Genomic DNA, 12,732 nt, shown 5'->3' with positions numbered 1-12,732 from the left:
TGAGGCCTGTTTGATCAAGCTAGTGATATATTGATCCTTAAATCAATTATATCTCTCACCCATTTAAAATTAATTGTAACTTTCAATAAAAATGATAATGTCAGTGCCCAATATGTGAGGCTTATCATCGATTTCAGCTTAAAGTGATTGTTGTAACTTACAATTGATTTATTCCAGTTAACAAATGATGGATGAGCCTAGTTTCCCATTTCAGCAATTTCCCTGAAATCAATGTCCATTCACTTTTTCTGTGACTGTACTGAGTCTTCGTCATCTCTACAGCGAAACATAAATGTTTTATAACATATTTGCGTACCAAAAAAAAAAAAACACTTTCAGTGCAGTCTATGTAAATGCAATGGTTGTTTCCGCGATATATTGATGTAGTATTTAAAGCGTTTGGGCTCTATTCAGACAGATCTAATGTTATTTTGGTGTTACAACTGTATGCTTTTGAATCTTGCATGTGATTGCCTATGTGTTGAGTAAGCTATTGCCTTTCCCAGAGTTCGGGGGCACAAGGAATGGTTGGCGCTTGCCATGTCTGATTAGTTAGGTGTGGCTCAGATCATTTGATGTCTAGTTGAGATTCAACACTTGGACTGTCAATTGATTGTAGAGTTATTATTGATCTATGGACATGTTATTGATTTATGGGGAGTTAAAAGTTGATACTGAGACTCAATAGTTAATTGTAAGTTTTGATAAACCAGGCACCAGGTTCCTACATTAATGTCATTGCCTTCATTTGTTATGTAAGATGCTGACTAGAAAACAGAAGAATTCACCAGTTTAAACATTAACATTTTCCTCCGTCACTTGTCCACATCTGGATGAGGGGATGCCAAGTTTTGGTTCACTGTGAAAATTGTGTAACCGTGTAGAATTAAGAAGTATTATTTTAAACTAGTGTGATCATGAGTCGCTGAAAAGTGCTCTATTGAATGGTCTGCAGGCTTCGCTTGTGCAGTTTTTTCCAGGTTGTATAGACAGATAGTCTTATTATTGAAAGAAATATGGGTAGCTGTGCTGTAGAATACTCTGACCCACTCAAGTAATGAAGTAGTGATAATTGGGGTTTAATATCAGAAATAGGATTTTTATGATTAGAACACAATTGTATGCATCATGAATATATCATAAAACTATTTTCTCACAAACAATATATAAAATTTACCTACATGTAGGTAAGTAAATATTGTTATTGCTATGCAGGTTAACAGAAAAATAGCTGAACTACTCCCCCAACAAAGCAAAGGAGAATAAAAGCAAAGAACGTCATATTGCACTTCAGTGCTGGAAACTGTCCTGATGCTAGTTGTCATGTAGAGATGACATTCTTGCTGAAATTGGGAGGGCTTTGAAGGAGGGAAGTGGTGGGGGGGGGGGGAGGGGTTGGTACCTTTGAGATTATTGATCTTTAAATGTAATCTGAGGTAGATGTGGACTCCTGTGTGCAGTCATCACTCAGCAGTAGGGCCCAGGGCTTGGGTGATAAAATGCACAGTGCGTACCTTTCTCATTAAATGTAATAGCACTCACATGCATAGCCTATCTTCCAGACACATCACTACTGTTTGCCTCCACTTACACCCATGCAACTATCTTGTGTACTCATTAGTTCAGGAAGATATAATTTCTTATCGTGCACAAGGACCTTCGACCATTCATTAGATATATCGGGTATGTATGAAACAAGAGTGTTACTTCAAGGTTACTGCTCAACTAAAGAGCTCATTTGCTGGAGAAACCAGCTAAAAAACTAATTGTCTGGAAAGCAGCAAGTCGATAGCAATTGTGTATTGTCTTTGGTGTGTGGACTTCAAGTCCCATTTCATAAACTGATGTGGAGTTTGCTCATTATGCATAAAGGCACTGGATTATGCTCCGTTTCAGTTACATATTGTTTCAGGACAAGGGAGTATATGAAGCACTGCTGGTGTTTCAATGTTAATGACAGCTTGAATATCATTTTTTCCCTATTACCACCTCAGAATTAATTGTGCCTGAAGTGTGATGTTGTGTTGCTCCACAATGAATTGATATAGCCACATATGGTGCGAGATATAACCCAGATATACAGAACGAGGTGCAGTCATAGAGATTTAGCCATGCACTAAGCTATGCATTTTGTGTGTATGGGAGAAAGCGTGTCTAACCTTCTTTTATTTTCTTTAATTTTTGGAAAACATAGGATCTTTACAGAAGAATTACACCTAACTAAGCCTTACTATAGGGCCATTCTCACTTGGCTTGATAACTTGCAAAGGTGGAAAAATCATGAAGTTATTGTGAAAGTAGCCAAGCAACTTTGCACAAAAATTTGGAAGTCGGAGTGAGTTTTTTCTAACTTCACACAAATATTTGCATGTTGTTTTGTAATGAGAGCACACGCAGCAGAGAACTCACGATTTCACTCATGTAGTTTCAGTATCCTTAAACTGTTGAGGACGAGTCCCGAGTATACTCAGGCAGGTGTCTATGGGAAGTGCATGTTGCAGCAAAAGTATCCACACCTGTCCTGTGGCAGTACAATCAACACACATACAGTACATGTATCAGTGAGTTTGTGAGTTTCATTGGTTTTAGCATGCTGTTAATTGTTTAACAAGTAAAGGGAACATGCACACTTCTGCAAACATAGCATTTTTTTTTTTTTAAATTGGAAAAAGCATCATGGATTTTTTTTTAGTAATGAGGACATGCAGTTTACACTAGGTGAGTTTTCATGTCATCATTCTTTTTGTAGTGAAAATAGCCCTTATAGTTCTCTTTCAAAAGTAGCTCAGTTTGTCTCAGTAAATATATGTGAAGTTACTGTATATCTGTTATGAAATTTCCCTCAGACTCTGTGCAAGTTAGTAAGAATTCAAAGATTAATTTTTCCATCGTTATGATGCATTCTTCAGTCATGGGTTGAAGGGTTCATTATTGTCATTTTTATTATGCCTCCGCCACGAAGTGGTGCCGGAGGCATTATGTTTTCGGGTTGTCCGTCCGTCCGTCCTTCCGTCCGTCCGTCTGTCCGTCCGTCCTTCCGTCCGTCCGTCCGTCTTTCCGTCCGTCCGTAATGAATTTTGTGGACAAGGTAACTATCAAAAGCTGTTGAGGTATCCTAATGAAACTTGGCATGTATGTGTATTAGGGGGTGAAGTTGTGCCTATCAACTTTTGGGTGCACATGCTCAAGGTCAAAGGTCAAAAGGTCAAGGTCAAATACATAAAATTTCACTATTTCCACCATATCTATGCAAAGCCTGAAGATATTTTCTTGAAACTTAGTGCATACATGTATTACCCAATTTAGATTCTCTGGTGAAAGTTTGGGTCATGAGGTCAAAGGTCAAAAGGTCGAGTAAAAGTATTAAAACTTCTTTTTTTTCTCTGTAAATTGGAAAATTGTTCAAGGTATCTTCATGGAACATATACATGTACTGACTGGCAGTGATTATCTAGAGAATGTAGGGTTCATGGGGTCAAAGGTCAGGGGTCAAAGGTCAAGGGCAACACTTCAAAATTTTACTATTTCCCTCATGTTCATGCAATGCCAGCAGGATTGTTTTTTTTTTTTTACACTTGGTGTATGCATGTGTAACCTAATAAAAATTCTCTGGAGAGTTTTTTTTTTCTTCCTTTTTTTGCCTCAAAGGTCAAAAGGTCAAAGATCAAGTGAAAGTGCTGAACTAACTTTTTCCTCCATATCTCGGAAGTGGCTCAATTTATCGTGAAACTTACTGCATATTTATGCATGTTCTACCTGAAAGTGATTATCTTATGAATTTTAGGGTCAAAGGCCAGATGAACATGGTAACAATTTACTATTCAGTACAGAAATTGCACTTTTTCTCCATACCGGTACCATGAAAATTACTCAATGCATAAATGTATGAATGGGTCAAAGTCAAGTTAAAGTCCCTAAATCCCCAAATACATGCTCTCCTATTCATCCAATTAAACCAAGGTCAAGGAAGGTGAACATTCAACACATTTGTGACAAACTTGTCATTTCAATATTTTGCCAGTTTTGTGAAAATGTAATCACACATTGTCCACATGTACTATGTAGACCTATTAGGAGAATCATGCATTATGGCGGAGGCATACCAGTCGCCATAGCGACATTTCTAGTTTCTTTGTAAAATACTGCTATAAATTAGTATGTGGGAAGTCTGCAAGGATTTAAAAAAAAAAAATCTGTACCAGGTAAGCCCATTTCTGTCTTGGGGCTTTTCATTATATCTGAAAGTGACAACTGCTATAGCAATCTACTAAAAAGGGCTCGGTCACACTGCCCAAAAGTCGCGTAAACGCATGAATCACGCAAGAAATTTGGTTGTGCGTGCTTGTCCGTCAAGAATTTTCACTGATTTATGCGATAAAAATCACAGATGAATTGCGCAAAAACTACGGAAAGATCAGGCAAGAATCACTAACAAACCACGCACTTTCAGCGCATAGGCACGCAAAAGCCCCAAATAGGGTGAATATGTGGTTGTGCATGAGGTCCAAGGTAAACCATGTATAATCTGCGCATTATCACTAATGAACTGCATATGAATAGCGCATACGCGATAGCGGCAACATTTTCGCGAACGATCACTGATATTCTACACATATTTCGCGCATTGTCCGCTTAAGAATTACGCAAACTATGCAAAAATTACGTAAAACAGCGCAATACTGTGTAAACTTTTACGCGAAGCGGAATTTTTAGCTGCTCAAAACCTGGAATCGTGTAAAGCGCAGATCCAGCGCACATCGGCGGACAACTACGAAGGTTCCATGTCAGACAAACTCATGAAATGCGCAAATCGTGCATGTATAGCCTAAGGCTCGAATTTCTTACGTGATTCATGCATTGACTCGACTTCTGGGCAGTGTGACCAGGCCTTAACCCGTACCATGCTCTGTTTGCCAACTGGTAAGTATGCTGGAGTGCTTTCTTTGACAGTTGGTACAGATGTCTGGAAACTAATTGACAATGCATAGAGATCACCTAATTTCCCTTATCCCTATTGTGCCACAATGGCATTCCTGATGAACTGAGGCACTTTGCCACACAAAATTTGGCCTGCTAATCTACTAATCTTGCTAATTTGGATAGATTACTGAATTATGCTGATGAAAGAGCTGGCAAGTTATGCTAGATGCCTCGGCACAAAAAGAATTAATTGTGAAACCAATTTGAACTTTCCTGTTTGTTTCTCTTAATTCTTTACAGTGTTGAAGGTTAACTAGTGCACTGCACTTCTCTCTTCCTCTATGTGTGTGCATAGGTTATTGTGACCAACCAAATCACAACACATATTGGCCCAACGGGGGAGGGACCGCCAAGCCAGGATTTGGGAGATGATGATCAAGATGTGGTGTCTGGCCTAGAGATCACTACAGCAGGTAGAATTTAATTTTCATGGAAAGAGTATATTGAATGTACAGGCCATCCACATGATCACATCATTACAGGCTGTTGCAAAGTCAAATAATGTCTGCGTTTTTGGAGTGAATTTGTGTGGAACACGCTCTCGCATGGTGAGGAAAGTTCCCTTGTTTCACAGACAGATTTTTTGCACACCACAGGAGGAAAAATATATTTGCGTAAACTTGCTGTTAGATCATCATGGCTATCAGTTGGATCACATGGAATGTAAAATACATGTAATTGTGAAAACACTGCTCATGTAAGTCTTGTATCATAATCTCATTAACCCTCCCACCCCCACCCCACCCCCTTCCAACTTTTGGGTTGTTAGATTCCTGTGGAGAATAAGTATGAATCCTTTATATACAGAGGTCAAAGATAATGAACGAAATTTACTCTTTTTAGTGTTTTTTCCCCCCAAAAAAACTTCATATATGTCTAATGTGCAATGTAATACCACATTCAAGTAAACTGTAATAAATCAAGTCAAATCAGAAGAACAGAATGAAAGGAATTGCCTAAAAAAGCACACTTGGGACAGGAAATTCAAGGAGAATTAGGCTTTTATGTTTTCTCTAAATGATGATGATGTTAGTTGCAATGATATTCACTGATGTGATCAATAGCTAACTCTCCTATTAGTGTTTGCACAAGGTATAATTCAAGATGATATCTTGGTTAACTCTTAACGTGCCATGGTCGCCGAACGGCAACCTTAGTCCTGACGTGCCATGGTCGCCGATCGGCGACTAAGAAGAGCGCGAAAAACATTGGTCATTTAAGTTCTTGTGGTACCAAAATGCGTTACAACAAGAAACTGCCACTTACATGTACTGGTAGCTGATTAGCATATCCATCGTTTCCACTAAAAATATGAGTATGCTTACAATGGAAAATTTTCAGTAAATGCATGATTTTTCAGCTAGATGTATTTTTTTCACGTCGGGAAAATCCGCAGAGAGCCCACCCTCTTCGAGATGTGTATAGAGCAAATTTCTCATTGATAAACCACGCGTGTGTATGCTACTGAATCTGCATGTGTTGTCTATGCGTTTCCACTCGCATTGTTCTTCTTGGGCGCTCTCCTGCGGGAGCGCCTTTAATGTTGTCCCTCAAAGAGGGTCAAGCTTTCGTTCATCGGTCAAGTCTTTCACCCTTTTGTCTTGGACAGTGAACTTCACTAATCGTCCCCACTCTAGCATATACAAAAGAAGAACACACTTTTGTTCTTGTCTATGTACATGTACAATGGACGGAAAGTAGACCTGTACACTAAGGAATTGCACGAGCACAAACTCCTCAAAGGCCTGCCGATTTCAATAGAGTACGCCCGGCCGTAGTAGAGACAAAAGAAGGATTAGTAGGTGCTTCCTTCTCAAGTGGACAAAAGACACTCTTCCAGGACTCGAACCGGGATTTACTCGAGTTTCAATTACAGGATCTGGGACTAAAGGACACAGATTTGGGAATGAATTACCGAGGCAGAAAATGAAATTGAAAAGACAAATTGAACTGACAATATCTTTGGAATTATACAACTTTAGAAGGCAAATTTGTTATCATTTGAAAGAGAAAATGTAGCTCTAAAACTTTCTCACAGAGTCAAGGGAGCGTTCTATTGAAGAAAAATCACAACTAACTCTTTCTTTCCATACTACACCAAAAAAATATAATATTTTTTAATGATATCGATTATTTCTGCAATATTTCAGGTTCAGATAGATATTACAGCAAACTGACTACATGACACCGAAGAACAATCATTTCTTGATATTTGTTGTGAAGAACTCAATTCAAAACAGTCAATAGTTTCAAAGATATGGCAGTTTTAAATTACATTGCCAATCCAGTTCGCAAACTTTCTGGCGTTGGGTAAAAACGTCTGGCACGTTAGGGGTTTTGGGTCTGGCACATTAAGAGTTAACTATGAAGCAACTACAACCCATGTCTCCTCTAAATGTCATCTGTACTTCTTATTACAGTGTAGCAAGATTTTGATTCACAGGATACAAGTGATGATCAAAATTTGTGTGTAGGTCAATCAAAGACTCAATGAAGCCATGTCATTGACAGCACTGTTTCTGGAAAAGGTGTGGAACTTTAAGAATTGATAACTTTCTCTTTTTAAGTCCAATTTTCGAGAAACCTCTTCCATTCTGTTTGCCGGATCTTTACATTATTTATTGCATCTAACTTAACCCTTTGAAGACAAGTCCCGAGTATACTTGAGCAGGTGTCTATGGGAAATGCTTGTTAAAGCAAAATCAACTAATCCTCGATGAGTTAAACTTAGTGTGGAATTGTACTTTCAGTGATCTGTAATGAAACTGTACATGTAGATGTCTCTTAAAAGAGAATGCTACCATTCACACGTGTTACATCGCTTTCTCTGTGTAGTTTATGCCATGCATGTTCCCATTCTCCTATGCTGAATATATAACAAAGTGAGATTTATAAAAAAATATATGCTTATGTTATGCCCATAGAAATGTATATCAAGGAGAACTTACTGAACTTACTGTTTACTGTTTACTGAAAAGGGACCAAAATAATATAAAGACAACAAACCAAATCTAGGAGATCAGTGAGAAGGTAAATACATACAGACACATTCGATGAGAGCTATGAATGTCAGTATCTTATCCACAATGATATACTGTGAAACCAGAAATATTTGCGGCATGAAATTTTCACAAATTGGAGCCTATGGTCTCTTTTGTGGCATGAAATTTGTATGAACTGCCATTGGCATTCAATGCATAGCGTTAACAAAAATTTTCACATGCATTTTAATTTCACGAATCTTGGCTCCTTGCGGAGTTGCCAAATTTCGTACACGCAAAAATTCTGGGTTTATAGTACTGTCTGCATCATGTGATCTCTCTTGAGGAAATCTACTTTTTTTTTTTGGTACACACTTAACCCATTGAAGACGAGTCCCACGTATACTCGGGCAGGTGTCTATGGAAAATGCATGTTGTAGCAAAATCAGCCCGTCCTCAATGGGTTAACAGTTCACTACCCTGTGATTTTAACCATTCAAACCATTATCTCGATGACTTTGCCAAAAAGAGTTGAAATTAAAGAGATCTGGCTTCGTATGACCAACCTACACTGCTGTAGGGGAAATGTTTTTCAAGTTAGTTAGTACAAAACAATGAGGAGCGCAGATTGAGTACTGTCACAGTCCCATTCATATAGTTCTGTGCAAGTATTCTTACAGTCCCACAAATAGACAGCGTATTGTCAAGTGATCAGAGGAGATCCCAAAGTCTCATTGTTAGAGGATGCACCAACATTTAGACAGTCGTTAGGGTTAAGTTGTGAGGGTTACAGCAATCACTGATTCGCCCATTCATGCATATTCAAATTAGGTAACACTCTGGACATATGACGTATAATGTTCAGATCTCACACTTAAAGCAGAGGTTTGTTTGAACTTCAGAAATTGCATTTCCTTGTTACTGGTTGATTCCCCGTGACCTATATTGTAATATACACATAAATACTGCATACATTATCATTTGAATAATGTTTTGTGCGCATGATGTTTTAAAGAGCAGGACTTTCGAGACAATTTCATGAGTGGCTATCAAAATTTGTGATTAGGAATCATATCAATTCATGGAATATGAGACGGGCATTATCCCTTTTCAAACAACAATGTAAGCAGTTGTCCTCCTTTTAGATGATATGTATTGCATGTGTGTTACTGGAGACAATATTCTAATGTGTTGTTATATTGTGAATATCAGTCAACTTAAAATTCACACACAAAAAATGAAACCACCACAGAGTATGGGATATATGCAGTAGCCGGCAGTCTGTGAGACTGGCTTGCATAGTTGTGTGCAGAAACCAAGAGTGTGCTGGATAGGATTTTCCCCTCTTCTTGAAATAATGCTGACTGAAAAGCTTTGCCCCAGTTTTACTGTGAACCTCCCAACAGACTAGGCCAACTCTCACTGATTATCACTGATGGGCTAATCCTAGTAGATCACCCTTGTCCATTGTGATGTGTTTGTGCTTCTTAGTTTGTCAGTTATTATGCATGTTGTCAGTCCACATTAATGCTGCCTGCTGTGATATATGTTTCTGGTGTTGATAGATGAGCAATAGAAAATGATAGCTCAGCGCTGAAAATGAAGTGGTACGCAAATAGCTGCATCAGACAAACAATAATGACAGCTAATTCTCATGTCGCACATTTTAAGACCATGAGTAATACCAATAGGCTTTACATCTCTCACAACAATTATTTGGTGTCCAAAAATTTGCAATACTAGGATCTTTTCAAGATACGGGTAATGCACATGGATCCCCACCCAATACCAAAACTTGATTTTAATTCTTCAGGTGAAATTCACCCGTTCTGTGTCAGTGAGTCAAATGTGCACAAATTTTACACACAAACCTATGGACATAAAATAAACTTGGCTTACAAAGGGTTAATGAGGAAAATTTCATGCAATGAGATTCAAATGCTCTCTTTCTATCCCATGTCTTGCTGTAAGAAATCAAAGTGCTGGAAAGGTAACCTCTCTGAGAATCCACTAAAGTACCTGCACTTTTTTTTTTTTTTTTTTTAACAAGGCATTTTTGATCTGGCTAATTTTTGTTGTTGTTATTTTTGTTTTTGTTTTGATCTGAATTCCAGACAGCGAGGGAGGTCATGTGACAGCAGCCCTCGGTAACACGTGGAGTCACAGCGTGAACACCAGATTGATCCTCCAGTATCGCAACGAAGTCCAGCGAGAGGTGGGTGGCGTAGTGGGGACCAGTTGTTTGGAGGTCAAGACGAGAGGAGTGGTGCAGGGGAGGGAAGTAGAGGTAGATTGATTTGATTGAGACAGAGGGTAAGGGAGGGAAGGGGGGGGGGAAACAGATGGATATTTGTCTGGAGGAGGATGCAGGGGATAGAGAATGATATTGGTGGGGTGGCAACTTTGGGGGGGGGGGGAGGGGAAGAGGGAAGGGACAAAGCAGGGGTGAAAAAGGAATAACTGATGGTTGGACCTGACTGTGGCAGAAATGGTATGGTAAGAAAGATGAGGTGAAATCCATGGACAAGATGGAAGGGCTGTATTTGATAGCAAGTGTACAATGATGAGGGTGGTGGGGATGGAGGGATGTTGGGCCGATGAGAAGTGGAGTTCCAAGGAGAATTCAATATGGGCTGAAAAAGACTGATGACAAAGAATATGACAAGAGTGTTGCTTTTGTTTGTGTGTTTATTTTGTGTGTGTGTGTGTGTGTGTGTGTGTGTGTGTTTTAAGGGCATTGATATTGCCATAAGAAGAAATAAACCGGGTTTGCATTTGCTGAAATGGGAATGTTTAAAAAATTTGTAAAGGATTAGTTTATTTATGCACCCGTACTTCTCCCCTTTTGTGTGTGTTTGATTACTGACTTCTTTTCTTTAGATATTTTTGTGTGTTTAAGCGGATGTGTGTGCAGGGTGGGTGTGTAAATGGGTGGGTGGATGAAAGGTGAATGAGATGAGAGGTGGATGAGAGGGAGGGTGTCTGTCTCGGGTAAGGAGGTGGATGTAGTGTAGAGGGTGGGGAGGTGGTTTAGAGATGAGAAGGACCTTTTTTTGGGGGGGGGGGGGGTTTAAAGTTTAAAGTTATGAGTAGTTGAGGGTTGGATATGGTGGAAAGGTGGGAATGAGGGTGGTTTATGTTGTTGTTGTTGTCATCGTTCTTTTGATATAATAGAAATTTCATTTTCTGTTTTTTTAGTGTTTGGCTAAATTGCTCACAAATGCATATATGAATTCTGCTTGTTTGTTTTGTAGTTAAAAAGGAATGATCGGATAATTCATTCTATTTCCTCTCTTCTGTTTGATATCTGCCTTAAAATGAATTGAATGATTATTCTTGTTTTATGGATTATGGATTATGTCTCATAACTGCAGGAATATCTACATGATTTATGACAGATGTTATGTAGAATGTGTGTAATTTTTTTTGAATTGTTATATTCTCAAAGGAAATGGAATTAATAAAAAGATCACTGAAAACAAAAAAAATTGATAAATGTTACTATGACAGGTACTGTGGCAATAAAAGAAGCATTACAACCTGGATGAAAGGTAAAAGAATTAAGCATTGAAAATTAATCTTTTTTCTTTCCATTTCTTACTTTTCCATATATTCAAGTATATGCTGCAGGACTTCTTTTTTTTTGTATGTGTTTTAGCCTTCAGAAAATACTTACCCTCACCTGAGCTGAAGTTGTATGGAAGCTATTACGATCCAGTGTCCGTTGCCTATTGTCTGTTGTCCAGGCAGATGACAGACACAACCATTACAAATCTTAGACTTCTTTAGAACCAGATGTTAAGAACTGTTTTAGTGCTGTGAGTAAATATACTGATGACTACAGTTTAACATTTTTACAAAGCAGATCCAGGTTAACCCCCCCCCCCCTCTAACCTAAGTGTATTCCTGTTTTGATTAAAAATTTGATATAATATTATGGCATTAAAGTGAGTGGAAAATGAGTAAAAATGTACATTTACTTGGGATAATGAATGCAATTGTCTTGGACTCTGCTCCATCTCCCTCTCTCTGTAGGTGTTGATTGCTAAATCCCCACTTGCTCCATTTGCTAAAGTTACCTACACTGTGCAGGATTCCGGACTTGTTTGTGGAGGTAAGTTCAAATTTCTTGAACAAAATACATTCTTACAACCACTTTTCCTTTTATCCTAACAGTTCCTGCAAGCCCTGACCATTTAAACGCCCCCCCCCCCCCCCCAAAAAAAAAAAAATGCATACAGAAAAAACAGAACTTATCACACAAAAGGCAGACAGGACTTACCTGGGTACTACTTTGTGCTTATGTATTATTGTTTTGCTTTTATTTGTTTGTTTGTTTGTTTGTTTTTTGCTTACCAGGACTATCTATATATTGTATAAATTGTCTTTCTGATAATTCCACCATACACAACTCAACATACAAATCATGGCCATTCTTCTTAGCTCGTTTATTTGAGACTATTGATGTCATGCGTATTTGTGAGTTTGAGAATTTTAAAGGAGCAAATTCGGCATGAATCCCAGATGAACTCGACATCATATAACCGTGACAGCATGGTGACCTCTAAATTTGACTTCTAACACCTATTAATGTCTTTACAGTACTCTCCAAGAAAACGTTTATTCTTTTACATATATGTATACAGAACTTTGGGGGTTTTTTTCTGATGGAAGGACAGTGTATTCCTGCAGTGGGAATGGGTGGTAGGACAGCAACAAAAGTTGTAATTGGGAGAAAAATTGGTTGATTGTACTCTGAAGTCAGACAACC

The 12,732-nt window shown here is 38.4% G+C and overlaps 1 protein-coding gene across 1 annotated transcript in view; it reads left to right on the top strand.

Annotated features, from left to right (window-relative positions):
- The window catches only part of LOC139730677 (DNA repair protein RAD51 homolog 2-like), a 172,186-nt gene extending 160,052 nt beyond the window's left edge, over positions 1-12,134 (top strand). The window contains exons 8-10 of the mRNA XM_071641535.1: positions 5,276-5,393; positions 10,076-10,176; positions 11,997-12,134. Coding sequence (XP_071497636.1) covers positions 5,276-5,393; positions 10,076-10,176; positions 11,997-12,134 — 357 coding nt within the window. The remainder of the gene's footprint in view (positions 1-5,275; positions 5,394-10,075; positions 10,177-11,996) is intronic.
- The last annotated feature ends 598 nt before the right edge of the window (positions 12,135-12,732 follow it).

The sequence above is a fragment of the Diadema antillarum genome, unplaced genomic scaffold, assembly GCF_040938485.1.
Source record: "Diadema antillarum isolate AM-2024a unplaced genomic scaffold, OU_Dant_1.0 seq00000326_RagTag, whole genome shotgun sequence".
Taxonomy (NCBI): Eukaryota; Metazoa; Echinodermata; class Echinoidea; order Diadematoida; family Diadematidae; genus Diadema; species Diadema antillarum.
The sequence above is the reverse complement of the archived record's forward strand: the minus strand, read 5'-3'. Positions and strand labels throughout refer to the sequence as shown.